Source organism: Vidua chalybeata, chromosome 2, assembly GCF_026979565.1.
Source record: "Vidua chalybeata isolate OUT-0048 chromosome 2, bVidCha1 merged haplotype, whole genome shotgun sequence".
NCBI lineage: Eukaryota > Metazoa > Chordata > Aves > Passeriformes > Viduidae > Vidua > Vidua chalybeata.
In genome coordinates, this window is record NC_071531.1 from 75675069 (window position 1) to 75694613 (window position 19545).

Below are 19545 nucleotides of genomic sequence, written 5' to 3' on the forward strand. Positions count from 1 at the left end.
TTTCCCACTGAAAGCATTCAAAGCTGGGTTTCCCACATACACAGATGCCGTATTTAAATGAAATCCAGAAAGTTAATGGTAAATAGGACAACACATTTTCAAACCACTAAGCTACCCCTCTTTCACGTGAGGTCAACATTTTCCTTGCTCTGCCAGGTTCTTTTCCCTCTTGCTTCTGTCTAACTCGCAGGTACAATGCAGAGGTGAGGGATGTTTGAACATTGTTGGTTCTTAGCAAATTGTTTGTCATTCCTTTGTAGATTGCTCAATCTCCCTGTGGCTGCAGCTGTACTGGCACACTGTTCCTACACTTGGAAGCATCTGAGAGAACAGAAACTCTTCATGCTTTGGTGACTGTCATCTGAAGTCCTCTGTTCCCCCTTCAACAGAGATGAAAGATGCAAATTATCTTTGCGCGTGACTAGAGCCCTTTGTTTTTCTTTTCAGAGATCAATCATCTTATAGGCTATTGCAGTGCAGAAGCCCAACAATTATCCAGAATTAAAGGACAACAGCTGAATGGCATGAATGCCTCTCAGACAACACAAAGAGCATGAACTCAGGTTTTTTTGAGAGCAGAAACACTTTAATGTCTCAAACCTGGGAATGGGAACAAAAAGTCAACATCTGGATTTCAACAATTATAACAACCCTCACTTTTTATACAAATTTCTTTTCCAGTTCCCCATATGTTGGACCATGGTGTGAAATGGACACACATATACAGGCTGGGTGGAGAATGGATTGAGAGCAGCTCTGAGGGACACCACCTTGGGGCTGTTAGTGGGTGAGCAGCTCAACATGATTCAACAACATGCCCTGGCAGCTCAAAGGACTCATCTGCCTTTCTGGGCTGCACGTGGGCAGCAGGCCAAGGGAGGGGATTCTCCCCCTCTGCTCCACCCTGGTGAGACCCCACCTGCAGTGCTGCATCCAGCTCTGCGGCCCCCAACATAAGGATGTCAACATGTGGAGTAAGTCCAGAGGAGAACATGAAAATGCTGAAAGGGCTGGAGCACCTCTGCTGTGGAAAGAGACTGAGAGAGTTGGGGTTGTTCAACCTGGAGAAGAGACAGCTCTGGGGAAACCTGAGAGCTCCTTCCAGTACCTGAAGAGGCTACAAGAGAGCTGGAGGGAGACTTTTGAAAAGGGCATGAAGTGATAGGACAAGGTGGGAAGGCTTTAACCTGAAAGAGGGAAGGTTTATATTGGATGATGAATTAGTCATCTGCTTACATAGGTGAAACTGAAGGAGGAAAGCTGTGATTTCTTCCATGATCCAAACCAGGAATCAGAGAAAAATCTACAGAAGAGAAGCCAACTCAACTGTAGAATGCTCTCATTAGCAGATTGGAAATGTTCATAGCAGGCTTACATTTTCAGCTTGTTTTAGGCATCTTGAAATTGCAGATGGAAGAACTTTTCCACAGCCCTGCAGTATCTGATTCTCAGCAGCAATACAGAAGGCACTCACTCTTAGCCTGGTATGTTATATGGAAGGGGGTCAAGGACAGCATGAGGGGAACAACATAGTAGAAATTTGATCCAGTACTTAGCAAAAGAGAGAAAGATGCCAAAATTTTGATATTTAAAGTATCTGCTGTGCCTACCACGGCATCCATTGTGGTCTGGAGCCTATGGACACCATATAAATTAGAAACACTACTGAGATGACAAACTGCACAAAATACTGGTGAAGTGCAAAAATGAGGGGAAGAAAAAGGAAAAAGTCTGTAATGAGCTCACTCAGCTTGTCAAATATCTGCCCAGATACAGCCTTCTAATGAGAGATACATCAACCCTGTCTGCTGGGAACTGAACTGAGGATGCCAAAGACAATTCAGACAATAACAACTCAGCTGTCAGATGGGCAGGCAATTTTCAAAGCAATGCCCTAAAGGTGAAACACCAAAGAACAGTTTGTAAGAGCAGAAGCACTAAGAAAGTAAATTTAATTCAAGGATTCAAGCAGCAGCAAAGTTTTATGGTTATGAGCCTTTGGGCTACAACTCACCAGTGCTAAAAAACTTAAATCACAAAGAACATGCAGTGATCTTATTAGCCAAGGACCATGCAGGCATCCATGTTCACTTTTATTATAAAAAAAGAAACAATAGCATGAGGTTTGCAATTTTATTGTAGGAAAGCATATAAGGGGTTATTTACACTAAATACAACTGCAAAGTATTTCTTCACTGTTTTGTTTACTTGCTAAAAATACACCTCTTTTTTAAAAGAAAAAACCCGCAACTGATTTATGAACACAGGCAACATTTGGCTGATGCACTAGAATGTTTCACACATTAGGTCCTCCTAAAAAATCCTACCAAAGGATTGCTACAAATCATAGGAGGTTTCTCAGTCCACTAAGCCTGGCACACAGAAGCAATGCACAGACACACTTCCTGACAGGAATGCCAGATGGATCATGTTTTAAGTAAATTCTTGTCTCTCTGCACTCCCAGCTCACTTCCAGAGGGAAACACTGACAAGCTGCCCAACTGCTGCTGAACAGAGGGTGTTTGGCTACTTCAAATGGAAAGGAAGACATTGATTGCCAAAAGTGCTGCTGAATTGAAAATCATAATTTTCACATCCCATTAAGACTGGATCAGGCTAGGATCATCACACAGAAACAGATCCTGTAAAACTTAGTGGGTTGTGATTAGGACTTTTCCAACTGGTACTTACATTGCTCCTCAAGCTGTACAAAGGTGCAACAGGAGATAAACTACTTTGTTGCTGTAGTTCAGTTAAACTCCACGTCCTGCTGACTGAAGTTCTGCCACCTGCACAAAGAGGTTCCTCCTGCCTCTGCACCATGAACAACCTGTGCCCTCCCCAGAGCTGGACCAGCTTCAGTACAGCTGTAGAGGATGTAGAACAGGAATTGGCAATTTTCTTCCTACGTGCTGTTCCCACACAAGAACAACAGTACTTTTTAGAATATTATTTTTTTCTGTTAAGAAATTAGGTACCAGTGCACAAATTTAGACATTAAAAAAAAAAAAAAATCCAAAACATCAAAACCAAAACAACCAAATCCAGAAAACCCCAGAAACAAACCAACAATCCCACACAAAATGCTGAATTCCTCAGCTTCACTTCAGAGTACTGTAAAAATAGCATTGAATTATGTGCCCAAGCATTTACATAGTAAATACATAACAGGAAACCTAGAGGTCTTGGAGAAATATTTTTTTATAGGTAAAAACTGAAGGTATAGCCCAGTGAAATTACTGCTGGAATGCTGATTGAGAACTGTTCTGTTTCTGTTGAGTCAATATAGAAAAACCTGCATTTTCTTGAAACCACTCCTAACTAGCTGAGCAACTCCTGTATTTGCCTGCTGCTTAAGAGACCAACTGTTCTTCAGCAGCTTTATTTTGACTCCCTTTATGCATGCAAAGGCTGTTTTGGCTTGGTTTGCTGTCTTGGACACAGCATCTTGGACACAACAAACCCCATAAATAGATTTTTTCAGCGCCAGCCTTCACCGCCTGGCAGGTTTGGGCATTATATACACCTTGACAGGTTTGCTGAAGGGGATGGTCCCCTCTATGCCATTTTCAGAGGGTGGGAGAGCCTCCAAGCTCTCACTCCAGGTAGATTTAGGAATTCTGGTAGATGCTTTGCTTCTGTTGGAGTTGTAAGCCAGCAGCAAACGCACTTCAATCTGACATGGCTCTGCAGAGAAAAAAATTAGAACAATCCAAACATGATTGTCATTGTACAGTGAACAATCAACATCAAATGAATTTTAATTTCATGTATGGTGAGTATGTACGGAGCTGTTTTGGACTGACCAGAATCCAGTCTTAGGGTCTGAAAACAAGCTTTTGGCATTACATTCAGCACAGCAGAACTAAGGACTGTTCTAGGTTTATCCCCCTCTCTTTGTCATCACTTAAATCTTACCACTAACTTGCAACTTTCAAAAATAACTGTTGGAAAGTTACTGCAATGAAAGAATAACAATCATTAAAACCCCCACAGAACTAGCAGGCCCTGCTCACTGTAGTTATGTCAGGATCTGTCCAGATGACATCTGGCAATACTTGTGGCACAGGAGATTACTTGAAGATTCTCTTTTGTTGGAAGCTTTCACATGCCAGACAGCCTCTTCCTCTCTTTCACCAACTATGCAGCTGGGCAGAGCAAGGTTCCTAATACTGTCCATAGGATAATTTCAATTTACTCTTCTCACAGTGGTCATAACAGGGATTTCAGTATACACAGTATTACCCTGGACTTACTGCTGGACCTACATACACAACAAAATTCTCCTTTCTAGACTGAAAACCAGATTTGTTTAGGTTTTCTTTATGGACAGTACTGGTTTGGGCTGGGATAAAATTAATTTTCCTTCATAGTAGCTTGCATGATGCCTTGTTTGGGATTTTTGACCAAAATAGTGTCAATAACACAGGGATGTTGTAGCTATTGCTGCACAGTGTAATACCCATGAGTTTTCTCACATTGCCTTTCTGATCCTCTACCTGTCCCACTGGGGAGTGAGCACCAGGTGGTCTGCAGGACTTAACTGTATACCAGGGATAACACATAACAGGACCACATTAATGAAACCTAAATGAAACCTGCTGAAACCCACAGGATTTAAAGATTCCACATCTAGAAATGCAAGGGTCTCCAGCTGAGACATCATCAGCGCCAGACAGAACACAAGAAATAACTCTTTTGCACAGGTACTCTACCTTCAGCCAACACCTCCCTGAGCTCACCTTTTTGTCACTCCACCAACTCTTATTTACAGCCTGCAGTCACTTCTTTCACTTCTGCTCTGCACCTGGCAGTTAATCAGTGCTTTGCACTTGGGCATTCTCCTTCCTAAGCACACTCTTTCAACCGGCCTTTAACGAGTTTTATTGTCTTGAATTTCAAGGCAATTCTGACCCTGTTTCCTGAGCCCCTCCCAGCTCAGTGTCTTCCCCCTGTTTTATATGCCTAAGTGCCAATATCAAAATTAATGATTAAAATAATGCCTAGAGGAGACACCAGAACAGAATCCCTCAGGGCCATGCTTAAAATGTCCTTCCAGTGAACACTGCAGAAGTAGAAATAAGGACTTCATCTCCCTCTGGTGAAGTAATAGGATCAACCCTTAAACCCAGATACTTCCAGTCCTAGAAACAGTACCATGTTTTCTTCTCCAAAACAAAACTAAGACAGCAGGATGAGTGAGTACACCATGGGGGTACTATATTAAAAAAAAGGGTATGTAAAGGAACATGCAATAAACAACATTCTGTTGGTTAAAAAAAAAAGATCAACAAATCCAATGAAAAATTGCACAGAAAAAAAACCTCTCAGAGGAAACCCCCACATTTGAATAAAGGTGAAGAGATTAAAAGAAAACAGGACAAAGGGAGCTGTGAATGAAATACATTTTGCTTTTGTTGTTTGAAGTCCACAAGCCAATTACTGAAGTGCTTCCATAGGGAAGTGTGAACAGCAGCTGAGACTGAAGACTACTGCTGGAGTCATAACATCATCATAACTAAAGGTGGGGTTTTTAGGGCATTAAAAGGGTGAAAGTTGAATCAGCAATGAAATTCTACTGCTGTACTGTTCCCTGCCATGCTCAGATACCTGTGAGACCCAAACCAATAACTTACAAGGAGTCAGTTTACCATGATCCCTTGCCTTTACCTGAGGATGCAGACCTGGCTCCTTTGCTCTGCACATGAGTGGGTGACCTCACCTTGAACACAGCTCTCATGTGAAGGCTCCCAGGGCTCTCCCAAAACAGCAGCCCCACTATTTCCTTACAGAGCAGCAGTGCCTGGGAGCTGTAACTGCTGTAGGGAGTAACTGCTGTAACTGCTCAAAGGCCTGATCGACACCAAGGGCAGCACCAACCACAGCTGCAGAGTCCAGGATGCTCAGAGCCCCCCAGACTGTGGGTATGTAACTTGTGTCTAATGGAAGTGCAGCCACACAGCCATGTTAACTTGCATCATTAGCATTACCTGTCCAGGCTGTGTGAGAGAGGTAAACCTGAGTTATCAGCCTGTGCCTCCCAGGGCCAGGATTTCGGAAGTCAGCTGGTTTAGGATGGATTAGCTGTGCTTGTCCATCTGGATACAACACCTGGAGGGGAACAAGAAAAAGGAAAAGGAAAAAAAAAACAACAAAGGAATGACAACTGCACAGGGGATCTGCAGAGTGGAACAGTGCATTACTTGGCAGTTTACTGTCTGAGTTAGGAAGGCAAGACAAGTGGGCTTTAGCTTGGAGCCAGGAATTCAGCTGCCCTGGATATAACAGCCACATGCTGCTGTTCAAACCCACAGCACAGGTGGAAAAAAGGCCATAATGACATCAGCTTCTTCCTCTGCATTGTAACTGAGGTTTTTGTTTCTTTGTTAAGCAGTGATGCTGCATATTTTACTTGGATTATGCCACTCCTACCTCCTCATCTGCATCAAAAACTAGTGATTCAGCAGCAGGAAGAAGACGTGGAAATCCAGAGAGCCAAGAGCCTGCATATTTTTGTGCCACTCAGAACAACTTCTTTTGCTTCTTCTCCTCCTACTAGACCAGCTGGAAGCTCACCAGCATTTATTGGTGTTCATGTCCATAACATGCACAGTACACATGGAAGCACAGAATGACATCCAAGTGCTCAAAGCAAACTCTCAGAACTGCACCCAAGTCAACTCTCAGCACATTACAGACAAACCAGTTTCTGAATGACTGGTCAAAACACAGAAATCCAGCATTGTTACTAATAAAGGGTATCATTATTTGCAATCTAAAAGTATTGACATCCTTAAAGAAACTCACCCCAAGACATAATCTTGTTTGCATTTATGTCAAATGACTTCTTACCTGAACTTTAACAGCTCCTTGGGGATCCTGCACGTGTTCCAGAGTTGCATCAACATCCAGAGCCACAACCAATCCTGATGTAAATCTCAGGGGATTATCAGATTCACCAGTAGGCTCAATGATATTTGCAGTGGCTCTATGGAGCTGTTAGGGGCAAAGTGATTGGCAAAAATCAGAAGGTGGGGGAAAGAGGAAAGAAAAAAAAAATCATAGCTACTACTGTTCTTAACAGAGACCTGCATAAACTTTTTTTTTTCTTTTATATTGCCAGGAATTACTAAGTTTTAATGTTTTTAACAGTAGTCCGGAGGATGCTAGATAAGAAGACAAACAAGAAAGAAGTAAGAGTTGTGTCTGACAAGACCCTGAATTCTAAAAGCTTCATGGTATATTAGAAAGCAGTCAGATGCCAAGACAGTCCACAAGGATATTGCTTTTTAATTTTCTGTTAAACCAACCTGCTCTGGAAGAGGAAGGTGGAGGAAGGTACTTTGCCGCAACGTTGTCTGAAGAATCTTGACCACTTCTGAAGGCTTGGACGTCACAAGTCTGGGCATTAAGTCCAGCAATTTATCTACAAAACTGCCTTGCATATGTGGGAGCTCTGAGATGAAACATCTGTGTCAAGAATAGATTAAAAATCAAATATTTTTTCAACTTTTCCCACAGTACTGTTATTTTTAGTCAAGCTACTTAATCCTTATATTTAGTTATAATGACAGAATTAGATACCTGCCTTCCTCTTCTGATGTGTCTCATCCATAAGAGATGACTTTGGCTACTTGTGTTGGGACTGTGCCTTGTGCTCAAACTGACACTATCAAGGGCTATGTGGTGTGGGCAGCAGGTCAAAGGAGGGGATTCTTCCCCTCTTCTTGCCCTCATGAGATCCCACCTGGAATACTGTGCCCAGTTCTGGAGTTCACAGTGTAAGAAGAACAGAGGAGGCCATGAAGATGCTCAGAGGGCTGGAGCACCACTGTTAGGAAGACAGGCTGAGAGAGTTGGGAGTGTTTAGCCTGGAGAAGGGAAGGCTCCAGGGAGAACTCACTGCAAATTTTCAGTACGTAGAGGGGGCTTATAAAGAAGACTTTACACAGGCAAATCATGACAGGACAAATGAGAATTGTTTTAAACTACAAGAGGAAATATTTATATTTGATTTTAGAAGGAGATTCTTCACTGTGAGGGCGGTGAGGCACTGGCACAGGTTGCCCAGAGAAGCTGTGGAAGCCCCGTCCCTGAAGTGTTTAAGGCCAGGCTGGATGGAGTTCTGGTCTAGTGGAAGGTTTCTCTGCCCATGGCAGGGCAGTTGGAACAGATGGTCTTTAAGGTCCCTTCCAACCTAAACCATTCTATGATTCTGTGATTCTATGATTTTATGACTCAGCAGGGAATTGTATAGCTAGTCCAGATATACAAGTATCTTTAGTTGGCTTAGCAGAATTTTATTTCTAGTTCTGCCTAAATTCACATTTATTATAAGCTTGGAAGTTGTGGCTGGTTAACTGATAAGAAAACAGGACCAAATCTGTCCTACCCTAATGCCCAGCTGGAGCTGGAGGATTGAACTCTTCATTTTGTGTGTATTTTTCCTTGCACTGAGTCTCAGGATCAGCAGAATTCATCACTATTTCACAGAATCAAAACCATAGAATTGTTTGGAAGGGACCTCAAAGATTACCTGGTTCCACGCCCTTGCCACAGGCAGGGACATCTTTCACTAGAATCAATCCTATTATCAAATTGACACTTATACATCTATTCTCCCTGGAAGTAAAGGTGACTACTAAGAGGTGGCAAAAGCAGTAGACAGGGCCAGGAAAGATACTGCAGAATTCTTGTCTGACTTACTGCTACATGTTGAGTACATCAAGGGTAAAAGCTTTTTTATTAAGCTTTGAAATGTCAAAACACTCTCAGAACTCCAGGAGACAAAATAACAAAAAAAAAAAAAAAAAAAAAAAAAAAAAAAAAAAAAAAAAAAAAAGTATTTATCAAAACAGCATCTACTCAGAGTAGATAAATCCTTATAAATACAAGAAAAAAGTCAGCTATTCTATAAAAAATTAATTCAGAACACATGTTTCTGAAGTACCAGCATAATATCCTGATGTTAAGGACTTTAACTACAAAGGTTCTTCTTGCTTTATTATTATCACATGACAGTTCCCAATGTAGGACAGCAGGGAAGTGAGATGTGAAGAGATGAAAAACAAAGTGAACATCCCCTGATGACAATGGTGGTGGGACTTTCTAATATAAAGTGAAGAAGCAATAGAGTTTGTCACCTCTGAAAGGAATCCACTTCTTGGAGGAATTTTTCACACATCCCAAAAAGAGGTTCCACTCTGTAATGAAAATAATATTCCTTGGTTTACTTTTAAAGAAAGAAAAATGGCTCTATGGCTATACACATTTAGATGGTTTGGAATCCCACTAAACCTCTTAAAAATGGGAAGATTTTAGTTTTTGAACCAAAAAAATATTCCTAATTTATCTATCTCCCCCTCTTACATAAAAACCCCATCTGCATAAGGTACTAATTAAGTTCCCAAAGCTACTGTTAGAAAATACTAATTTTCCACCCATAAAATAAGAGGTTAAAAGGCAAATATATTATAAACCTCCACAGTAACACAGTAAATTGATGGCAACAAACCTGAAACAGAAGTAAACTAGGACAGTAACTAATTTGTTCTAATTCCACCAGCTGGAGTTCTCATTCTAGAACCATGTGTCACTTCTTTAACTTCAGCAGCCAAAACAAAGCACTCAGAACCTCTCATGTACCTAAGCCTGCACAGGAGCAGTTTCTGAGTCACACACAGCAGTTGCAGATCAGTCAGGAGGACAATACTTCCCTGATGCTAAAAATTCAGCTATGAATACTTAATGAAGCAAACATGTTTGGTACATTCTTTTGATATATGAATTTTTCTCATTTAAACAGGTCCCAAATATCAACTCTGCAATGTTTTTAACCTATTTATATGTTCATAAAGGAGAGAACTCAGCCCACAAAATCCATCTTCCCAATAGTTTTGTCATCTAATTCAGGATTGTGTCCCTATACAGCTGAATCAAAGGCAATAGAAGGTTTTTCGTTCTGAATCACTCTAGCAAATGGTTATTGGCACGCTACCCTGTTATGTGTCTAATTTATCCTTGCTGATTTTTGAAACAAAGCTTAAGGACAGTAATCTTAGAGCTAACCCTAAGAAGATCCTTAGGTCAGGTCATCCTTACCCTCTGGTGGTGCGGGCAGTCACTATCAGCTGCAAGGCCTTTGCTTGCAGTCTCATGTGGTGAATAATGACCACTTGTCTACTTTCCACTCCGCTGTACATGAACTCCATTTTGTAAGTTTCTTCCAAGATCTGCGAGACAGACACCACAGGGACAAAATAACCATCAGACTGTTAAGCCCTGGTACAACCATGATCAGCAGATTCTGGTATTTTTATCTCATGCCGAGGAGCACATGAAGCAAGAGGGTGTGCTCAAATTAATACAGTTGAGTTCAGTATGACTGTGCAGATGCCAAAGAACTTTCAAGTTATTTAACAGGGAATAGTCCCTTACCTTGCGTTGACAGCAAGTGACCTACATCCACCATCACAATAGAAAACACTTTCCAGGAGGTTCACACGCTACTCAAGAGAGCACCCAAGACAAACATTTCAATCAGAGAAGATTTCAAAAGCTGGATGGCTTTTGTTTCTACTCATCAACAGCAGAGAAGGCTTTCATGCACAGCAGTACCGGTCTATTACATCTTAATTATCTGAAGACTCAAAATATCAGCAGTTTCCCAACAGAACCATGAAATTGCTTTTAACCTAGATTTGTTACCAGACTATTGAATACCTTGCTTGCTTCTTTACCTTTTCTTAGGGCTCAGCTTCAGTTTTTCCAGGACCTGATCATTTATACATCACAGAATCAGAATAACTCAGATTGGATGGGACCTGCAGAGTTCATCTAGCCTGGTTCCCTGCCCAGAGCAGGTCTCATTAGATCCAGTAATTCAGGGCCACATCAAATTGCAAATACTTCCAACGACAGAGATTCCCCCCACCTCTCTGGGCAACAATACTTAACCATCCTTACAGGAAATTTTCCCTTTATAGCTGATCAAAATTTTTCATCATTTGCCAACTGCCTCCTGTCCAGAGTAGTCTGGCTCTGTCTCATTTATATCCTGTAATGACAGTGCTAGACAGAAGTAAATCCATCCTGAGGCCTGCTCTTTCCAGGCTGGACCATTCCAGCTCCCTCAGCCTTTCCTTGCAGGTAATGTGCTGGGAGCCCTGACCCTCTGCTGAATTTGCCCCAGTTTATCAGCCTTTTCCTTCTACTGGGGAGGCCCACACATGACACAGCCCTCTAGATGGCCTCTCCCCACAGCTGGATCATTTCCCTAACCAAGTGATCCCAGTTGCAGTTGGCCTCCTGCAGTGCCTCATATTCAATGTACTGAACATGATGAGGTTCCTGTCATCCCAGTTCTCCAGTCTGTCCAGACCAGCAGCCTTGCCTTCCAGCTCCAGTTCCCTCACCATAGACAGCTGTGGTGGTAGTCAGCCATAATTTGTTCTTGAGAAAGCATTCTGGCTGTTCCAAGTAGCTTTGTTAATCTTGTTTAGGAACAGCTTTTATAAGTATTTGGTGCATAACCTTCCCAAGGAAAGAGGCAAGGACAAGCAGCCCATAGTTTTCTGGATCTTCTTTCTTACTGTTCTGGAAGATGAATGTGATATTTGCCCTTCTACAGCATTCATGAACTTCCCTCCCTCACCACTCATCTTCTGAAGAGAAGAGAAATGACCCCAGTTTGGAGGACTGAGATTTACTTGGACAGACTACAGCAGTGGAAGGTCAGAAGTGTTTAATTGTTCCATGGCCAACAAAAGACTCCTACCCAAGGACTGGCCTCTGTGCAGGCTCAGCTGCTTCCATCTCACCTGTTTTGCTGCAGTAGATGCCAATGCATTCTGTTTTAGGTACAGGGGAGCTGCCACATTCCACAACTTCTCCTGCAAGGCCTACAAGAAAAAAAAAAAACATGAAATGATGGTAAATATCCAATTCAGTCTAAACAGTTGGTTGAAAAAGCATGCCAAAGCTTTTAAATACAACACAGGGAACCAAGGCGTCCAAAATATACATTGTTCTATAAAGAAACAGAAATACCTATACAACTAGAAAATATAAAGGAAGTTGAGAATAGTACTAACAAAGCTGTGAATGAGAGACTTGTTAAGCCAAATTCCTTGTACTTCATAACGAAAAGCAAGAGCTCACTTGTTATCAACCCCCTGAGACCAAAATCAGGGTAATCTCAGAGAGAAGGCAAAAAGTGGGAATAAAAACAACTGTCCCCAGAAACACACTTACTTCCACAGTCACATTTCTGAACTTTCCTCCATTCCACCAAAATCCTGGAGTTACTACAAATATTGTGTCTAATTCAGCTGCTGATATTGGTATTAAAAACAAAAACAACAAAACAAAAAAAACCCAAAAAAACCAAAAACAAACAAAAACAAAAACAAAAACAAAAACAAAACAACAAAAAAAAAGGAAAAAACCAAACCAAAACCCCACAAAAACCTCAAAAATAAAACCAACCACAAAACCCAAACAAAAACAAACAAACAAAAAAACAACAAAAAACCAAAAAAAACCCCAACTGCCCACCACACTATTTGCTTTTTCCTTTATGTTTAAAAAAAATGTAGAAAGCTTGACTGATAATTAATATCACTGCCTCCTTTTTGAAGTTGCCTGTCCTTAGACACAGCTACGTACAAGGCTGGCTGTAGCCAAAGCTCAAGAACATACAGACTATATCCTTCACCCAAGGCCGGCACATGAGTCCCAGTTAACTACCCCTAAAATCACAGGGTATGTAGAGCCTTTTAAAGGTATGGAACCTTTGAGCCTTGAGAGGCTGGGAAATGAATTTTTTTTTTCCCCCAGCAGCTTTTTTCCTATTGGGAAAAGAAGCAACTGGAAAGAAATCTACTGAAAAGGGCTACATGCACATTCAGGTTCTCAGAATTTCTAATTGTATTGTATGAGTGGAGGATGTCCCTGCCTGTATTAGATGATTCCTGGAATTAGATGATTCTCAAAACCCCTTCCAAGCCAAGATATTCTGTGATTCCTGATATTACCAGTTACTTTTCATTCCATCCATATTAGTGACTTCTCTGCATCACTGATCTATCAACTGTTCTACAGCTCAAGCCAAAAATGGCTGATTCAGCTTTTACCCTTCTTCCAAACAGAGCACACCTCTGCCAGACGCAAAAACCATCTGGTTCATTCCAGTCAAACCCTGGAGAAGGGTAACAAAGCTATCTCCAAAAGCTAGTCCTCTGCCTGCACAGCATATTTCACTTTGGATTTAGCTGGATTGTACTGAACTGTACCACTGCTCATCTGAAATACCTTTGGGTGATAAATAATATTCCAAGGATTTGAGGCCTGCCATGAGATATGCCAACTGGCAACTATGCATTAGCAAAGCAACTGAAATCTGTCCTTGGTTTTACATAACAAAGCTTTCATTGAGTCCCTTCTGGAAACCTGTTTGCTGCTTGCTTTATATGTGTGTAAGTTACGCTCAAACACCAAAGAATGCCAAGAGACAAACTTAAATACTACTGACAGCTTACAACCCTGAGCAATCTGATCCAGTGGAATTCCTGACCCCAGCAGAGATGTTGGAACTAGAGAGTTCCCTTCCAACTCAAGATTTCCTATGAAGTAAAAAATTAGTTCTTGTTTACAGCAAGAAGCTGACTTTGAAAAGGGACTTTTGCAAAGGGCTGCTGCAATGGTGTCTAAGTAGCCATTTGACCTGCTAATACTAAATAGATAGATCATTCCAGCACTATAAAAGAAAGCATGACTGATATCAAGTCTTAAAAACTCCTCTGGCACTGGTGCCAATAAACCTATCTCTGCAAATCACCGTCTATAAAAATAGCACCAGTCTAACAAAGAACATTCCAGTAGCCACCAGCAGGGAAAAGTTACTCTCCTAACACAGTTGCCCTCAGTGTGATTTCTTTCAGATAATAAACTCTGCATTGACAAAATGCCCGTGAACCAACATAAGCCCTAGGTACAGCAGCAGAGGTCTGCATTGGCAAAATTACTGCATAAATTATTTGCCATAGGATGGAAGCAGGCTTATCAGAAGGCCACAGAACCTGCTCTTTCATCACACATCACTTTCCAGTATGAACATCAAAACATGAAAGAATGCCACTGTGATGGACTGGGGGCATTTTTGAAGAACAGCTCAAAAAAACCCAGATGAAGTCAAACCTTGATGAGGAGCAGCTGACATTGAAGGTAAGTTGCAGTGAAATCTGCCATCCCTGCTAGTTCTGACTGCAGCTCTCCAAGCCTCTGAAGATCACTGAAGCATGTGAAAAAAAAAAAAAGAAAAGAGAAAATAATGTTGAGACAGAGAACAGTTTAATCCAAACACATTCAGAAGGCAGTGACAATAAAGCCAGCTATTCCTGCTGCCTGCTTTTATTAGAGCAAGCACCAGAAACAGCAGCAAAACACACACTACAAACCAGTTTGCATCTTGGGACTCAGCATGTCCCTTCTTCTGGGAAGCTGACACCAGCACAGCAGTGCAAGCATTAAGTCTGTCAACCCACATCACTCTGCAGCCCCATGGGAACCACACAGAGTGGCAAGTCCAGATTTAACTTGAAACACTCCAGCCTTCTACAGCAGCTAACGACCCATTTTTGTTACACTGCTGGGAAATCAAACTATTCATGTTGGCTAAGAAAGGTTGCTGGGACTGTGTTAGGCTCATGCAACCAACTGTATCTGAAACAGAGCTGCCCTTTTAAGCCAAGCTAGAATCTGATGTACTGATATTTGCCCAGCTAGATGGTGTGTGTTGCCTGGTATTTCTTGTAAATCATACAGCAATATAAGCAGCTGTATGATTTACATATGATAGAAAAAAAATTGTCAGTTAATGGAACCCAAAAGGCTTTAGTTCTCTACTGCTAGCCAAGTTTTCTTAAAGTGTGCATTAAAAAAACAAAATTCATTTTTCTTACAGAACTGAAAATAGGTTGGATGATGTGGTTTCAACATGTGTCTTTTCTTCTCTACACTTTGCTTTGATCCAAAGTCTATTAAAATTATCACTTTACTTCCACATTTCCTACTGAATTTATTAATTTTATTTGTCAGCTGATCTTTTTCTTTTGTTTATTTTAGATTTATCTTTGCATTTAGGATGCAATTCTGAATCTTTGGCTCTGCCAAACCAGAGACTTGCTGAGCCCTGAGACATTAACAAAAATCCATGAGGTTATCTGTATAATATGCAAAGAAAATCTTTCCTAAGCAGAGAATCATAGAATCATTTATGTTGGAAAAGACCTTTAAGATCATCCAGTCCCACCATTAAGCTAGCACTGCCAAGCCCACCACAAGTACCACATCTACATGTCTTTCAAATCCCTCCTGGAATGGTGAATACACCACTGCCTTGGGCAGCCCTTACAGTGCTTGACAGCTCTTTCCATGAAGACATTTTTCTACAATCCAATCTAAACCTCCCCTGGTACAACTTGAGGCTGCTTCCACCTATCCTCTTGTTATTCAGAAAAGACCACTCCCCACCTGGCTACAGCCTCCTTTCAGGCAGTTGTAGAGAGTGTTAAGGTCCCCCTGAGCCTCCTTTTCTCCAGGATAAGCTCCCCCAGCTCCCTCAACTGCTCCTCACTAGACCTGTGCTCCAGCCCTTCCCAGCTCCACTGCCCTTCCCTGGACACGCTTCAGCCCCTCAATGTCTCTTATAGTGAGGGGTTGTGCTTTCCTTCAACAGCAGTGCACCAACAGCTGAGCCAGCCTCAACCTTACACAGAGATTCCATTTCATCTCTTTCCAGAGAGCAGAGTGAAGAGGAGGCTCCTGGGTGCTTAATTCCCATGTCACAATCCATCAAAACACAGTAATGGGGAACAGGATGCCATCTCTCAGCTAACAACTATGCAGATATTCAATTTCCCAGTCTTACACGGTTCCAAATTCCATTAATTCTATTTCCTTACAAATCTTAAACAGATTTCAACATCCCTGTAAGAAAAAGAAAATTATTCTTGAATAGATGGAGAAACTAAACCACAGACATATTTGCTAAACAGCCTGTCTTACATTTCTAACCACACTGCAGACTGATACACCCCCCCTAGGCTCTGCAGCCAAAACTCTGAGTCCCAAGAAGACACAAACTCCACAAGGTCTGTTATTTCTGTGGATGACAATGATAAAGGAGGAGAGAGTTATATTCCATCCACTGCTGTGAGCTGCTTCTATCCTTCTGCTCTCAGCAACCAAATTGCTCGTGCAGGGATATCTTGCCCTCTGCAAAATAACCTTTTAACACTTTTTTTGGCTTTGTCCAAATCCTCCCTTTATCTTAAGGATAGAAAAGAGCAGTTAGTTTAGTATGATTTCTGGGGAGGGCAATCCCATCAGGAAAAAAGCCAAGCCAGTAACTTCCATCAACTCAAAAACTGAAAACAGTCATGGCCTGGAAGCTTCCCAGACCCTCATGCCTGAGAGGTTCTGGATGCTTGGCCTAGAGATTACCTGTTTCAAGTGTTTAGTGCATTAAATGCTTTGAGACTGTATTTTAGGCTGGCACACAGCAGCTGCAAAACAGCTGAGGATAAACCTCACAGTTCCCACAGCTGGGTTTTCAGTGAGGAGCACACTGTTTACTCTCTGCTGCAGATGGGTGTGACAGTGATTCACAGCAACATACACACAACAGAAGGCAGCTATTTTGAAGGAATAAAAATAATTAAGCTTTTTTAAAATTCCATATTCCAAACAAAGCATTTTGGATTGTTTTCCTAACTCTTAAAATAAGGCTCTTTTGCTCTTTCCAAGCAGAGGAATCATATTGAAAGGATCTTTCTCAAGTGTTTTGTTTGTGTAAATCAGTCTAGAGATGAAATGGAAGAGGCAGCATAAAACCCACACTGAGAAGCAACACCACACACCCTTATCTATACAGCAGCAGACAGCAGCATGCAAGAATGTTTTCTATTCCTGGAAAAGCTCTCTGATTTGAAAACTGATGAGGAATGCCCAAGTCCTTTGTAAGTGGGACTGGCAATGAGAACCTAAAACACCAGAAGCAGGTCCTTTCCTTTTGAATGAAAGGTCATAGGACCCAGAAAATGCAAGAGCAAAGGGGACAATACCTTCCCCCCCTCCCAAAAAAAAAACCAAAAATCCAAAACAAAACAAGAAGATCTTGTTGCAAGTACATTACAAATAATATGATCAAAATTACAAGGACACAAAACTGAGAATGAGACACAAGGCTGTCACCCATAAACCACAAAAACTGTGAGTGTATTTTAGCATGAGTGAACAGTCCAAAAAGAACACCCTTACCTAACTCTTACCATGTGCTGAAAAGATGCCCCCCGCCCAAAATGCACACTGGTTATTCTGGGGGGCTGTGCCAGACCTGAGACCATCCATTTTATTTGAAAACAGGTCACAAACACTCTTTTATCACAACAGTCTCTAAAGGAAGGCTCAAGTTAAACACTGGACAGAAGATTACAACACTCACATTCAGAAGCAAAACACCTGCATTAGAGTAATTGAGCACCCTAACACATCTTTCCATAAACAGGGCAGCTTGAGGCCTTACCGGATGGTAAATTCCAGCAGCTCCTGTATGCCCCGTGGGTCAAGGTGCTGAAAGCTATAAACCCTCTCCAGGCTCTGATGCAGGAACTGCTGGGAAGGATCTTCATGTGGCGTAATACTGGGAGAGACAGCAGAGGACACCAGCTTTCTACCCGGCAACTAAGTGAGAAGGAACACACACACAAAAAAAAAAAAAGAGAGAGAACAAGTCTAACACAAGGAACAGCACTGCAAAATGCTGACATCTATTTTACAATTCAATAAGAGCTCCAATTCATTTCTCAAATACAAAATTTATACCAAGACTTTAAAATCTGCATCTTTGTTAGTCAATCCTCCCCACTTTACAATCGACTTGCACTAGAGATCCTCAAGTTAAACTTCAACATCCCTTTGAGGGAAACATCTTCCTCATCTTACATTTGACACTGTGAAGCCAAGGGAAGTCCGAGACCACAAAAATCACCACTCGTTTTATGAGCTGTGATAAGACTTACAGCCAACTTCAATCCTACCTATACTTCCACACAGGAAAAGCATGTTGCAAAGCAGAATGGAACACATTTCACCCATGAATAAACTGCTCAGGTAGGACACAAGTGAAATGTTGGAAGATCTATAAAGGCCTTTCCCCACACATACAGTCAGAAGCTATAGAAAACTCCCAGGAATACTGCCCTCCCAGTATTCTTACCTAAGCAGCAAACCATGTGGTATTCTCACTTGAGAGCAATGATGTTACTATTCTCCCCAAAATATTATAAATTCCATACTGTAGTAATTTAACATTTGACTCTCCTGCCTTTATGCACATTTCAATATTAATTCCCATGGTGCACAGGAGAAAAGCCTTTCATAATCTAAGTGTTACACACAGACAGACATGGAAGAGACTGGCCACATTTCTAACAGGTGTCCAAGTCCAAACCAAAGCAGTTATACTTACTCTTAATGGAGGGACCAGGTGAGAGAGACTGTCCCGAAGATACGCATAATGTCTGAATGTATGGTCAGAGAACAGGGCAGGCATTGTTGGGCAACTTTTAGCAGCATTAAAAATCAGAACCAGAACAGCAATGTCTATTGCAAATGGATTGTTAAAGAAAAATGACAAACAGAAAGAAGAGTTCCTTGGGGATGAGAAGTTGAAACAAGTTATCAACAACCCTTTCTTTGGCTAGGATTTGTCTAGGAAGTTCTCTATAGTTGGAAAATACCGAGCCAAACCCAAAGAAACGGCTGTCTGAGCAGATGAAAACCAAGTACAAAGTGCAAACATTACAGGGTGAGCCATACTGGAAAAAAGATGCTACTGCCAACATGGGATGGCTCAGAGGCAACACAACGGAAAGAAGCCAGGGATGCCAAATACAGAATGTGTGCATTAGGTGGAGTTTCACTCTTCCTCACAGCTTACTGTGCTCACCAGTTTGCACCACAGAATCAGAGAGTGGTTTGGTTGGAAGGGACCTTAAAGACCACTAGTTCCAACCCCACCCTGCCATGGGTAGGTTCACTGCCCACTAGACCAGGTTGCTCAAGTTTTTTGGTGCCCTAACAGCATCCAAAATTATACATTTACTGCCAAGTCTTTGAAAATTGCTGCATTACCTAAGATGTCCTGAAAAACATCACTCTGCACAGACTTTAAGCAACCCAAAGAATCAAACATGGAAAGATAGTTCTGAAACAGAAAACACATTTTTACAGTCTGAGACCTGCAGAAATAAAGAGCAGCCAAAGGCTTTTGAAGTTAGCCCAAAGGCTGACACCTGCAACAGGGCTGATCCCAAGCATAAGCTCTGATTCAAATTTCCTAAGTGCTTTGAAGCAAACAAAACCATATTTTTAAATACCAGTTTACACTGGAAATATGCTATTCAGGTTTACCCCAGCTTCTGGCTCACAGGCCTATCTTCACATAATATGCCTCTGTAAAATTTGGTGGCAAGTTACCTCCAA

At 41.6% G+C, this 19545-nt stretch overlaps 1 protein-coding gene across 1 annotated transcript in view; it reads right to left on the bottom strand.

Moving 5' to 3' along the window:
* Positions 1-2072: 2072 nt before the first annotated feature.
* The window catches only part of INTS4 (integrator complex subunit 4), a 33408-nt gene continuing 15935 nt past the window's right edge, over positions 2073-19545 (bottom strand). The window contains exons 14-23 of the mRNA XM_053935280.1: positions 18530-18663; positions 17585-17742; positions 14197-14290; positions 11820-11900; positions 10102-10232; positions 9144-9203; positions 7311-7470; positions 6853-6996; positions 5991-6111; positions 2073-3687 (exon numbers count right to left, since the gene is read on the bottom strand). Coding sequence (XP_053791255.1) covers positions 3494-3687; positions 5991-6111; positions 6853-6996; positions 7311-7470; positions 9144-9203; positions 10102-10232; positions 11820-11900; positions 14197-14290; positions 17585-17742; positions 18530-18663 — 1277 coding nt within the window. The 3' untranslated portion in view covers positions 2073-3493. The remainder of the gene's footprint in view (positions 3688-5990; positions 6112-6852; positions 6997-7310; positions 7471-9143; positions 9204-10101; positions 10233-11819; positions 11901-14196; positions 14291-17584; positions 17743-18529; positions 18664-19545) is intronic.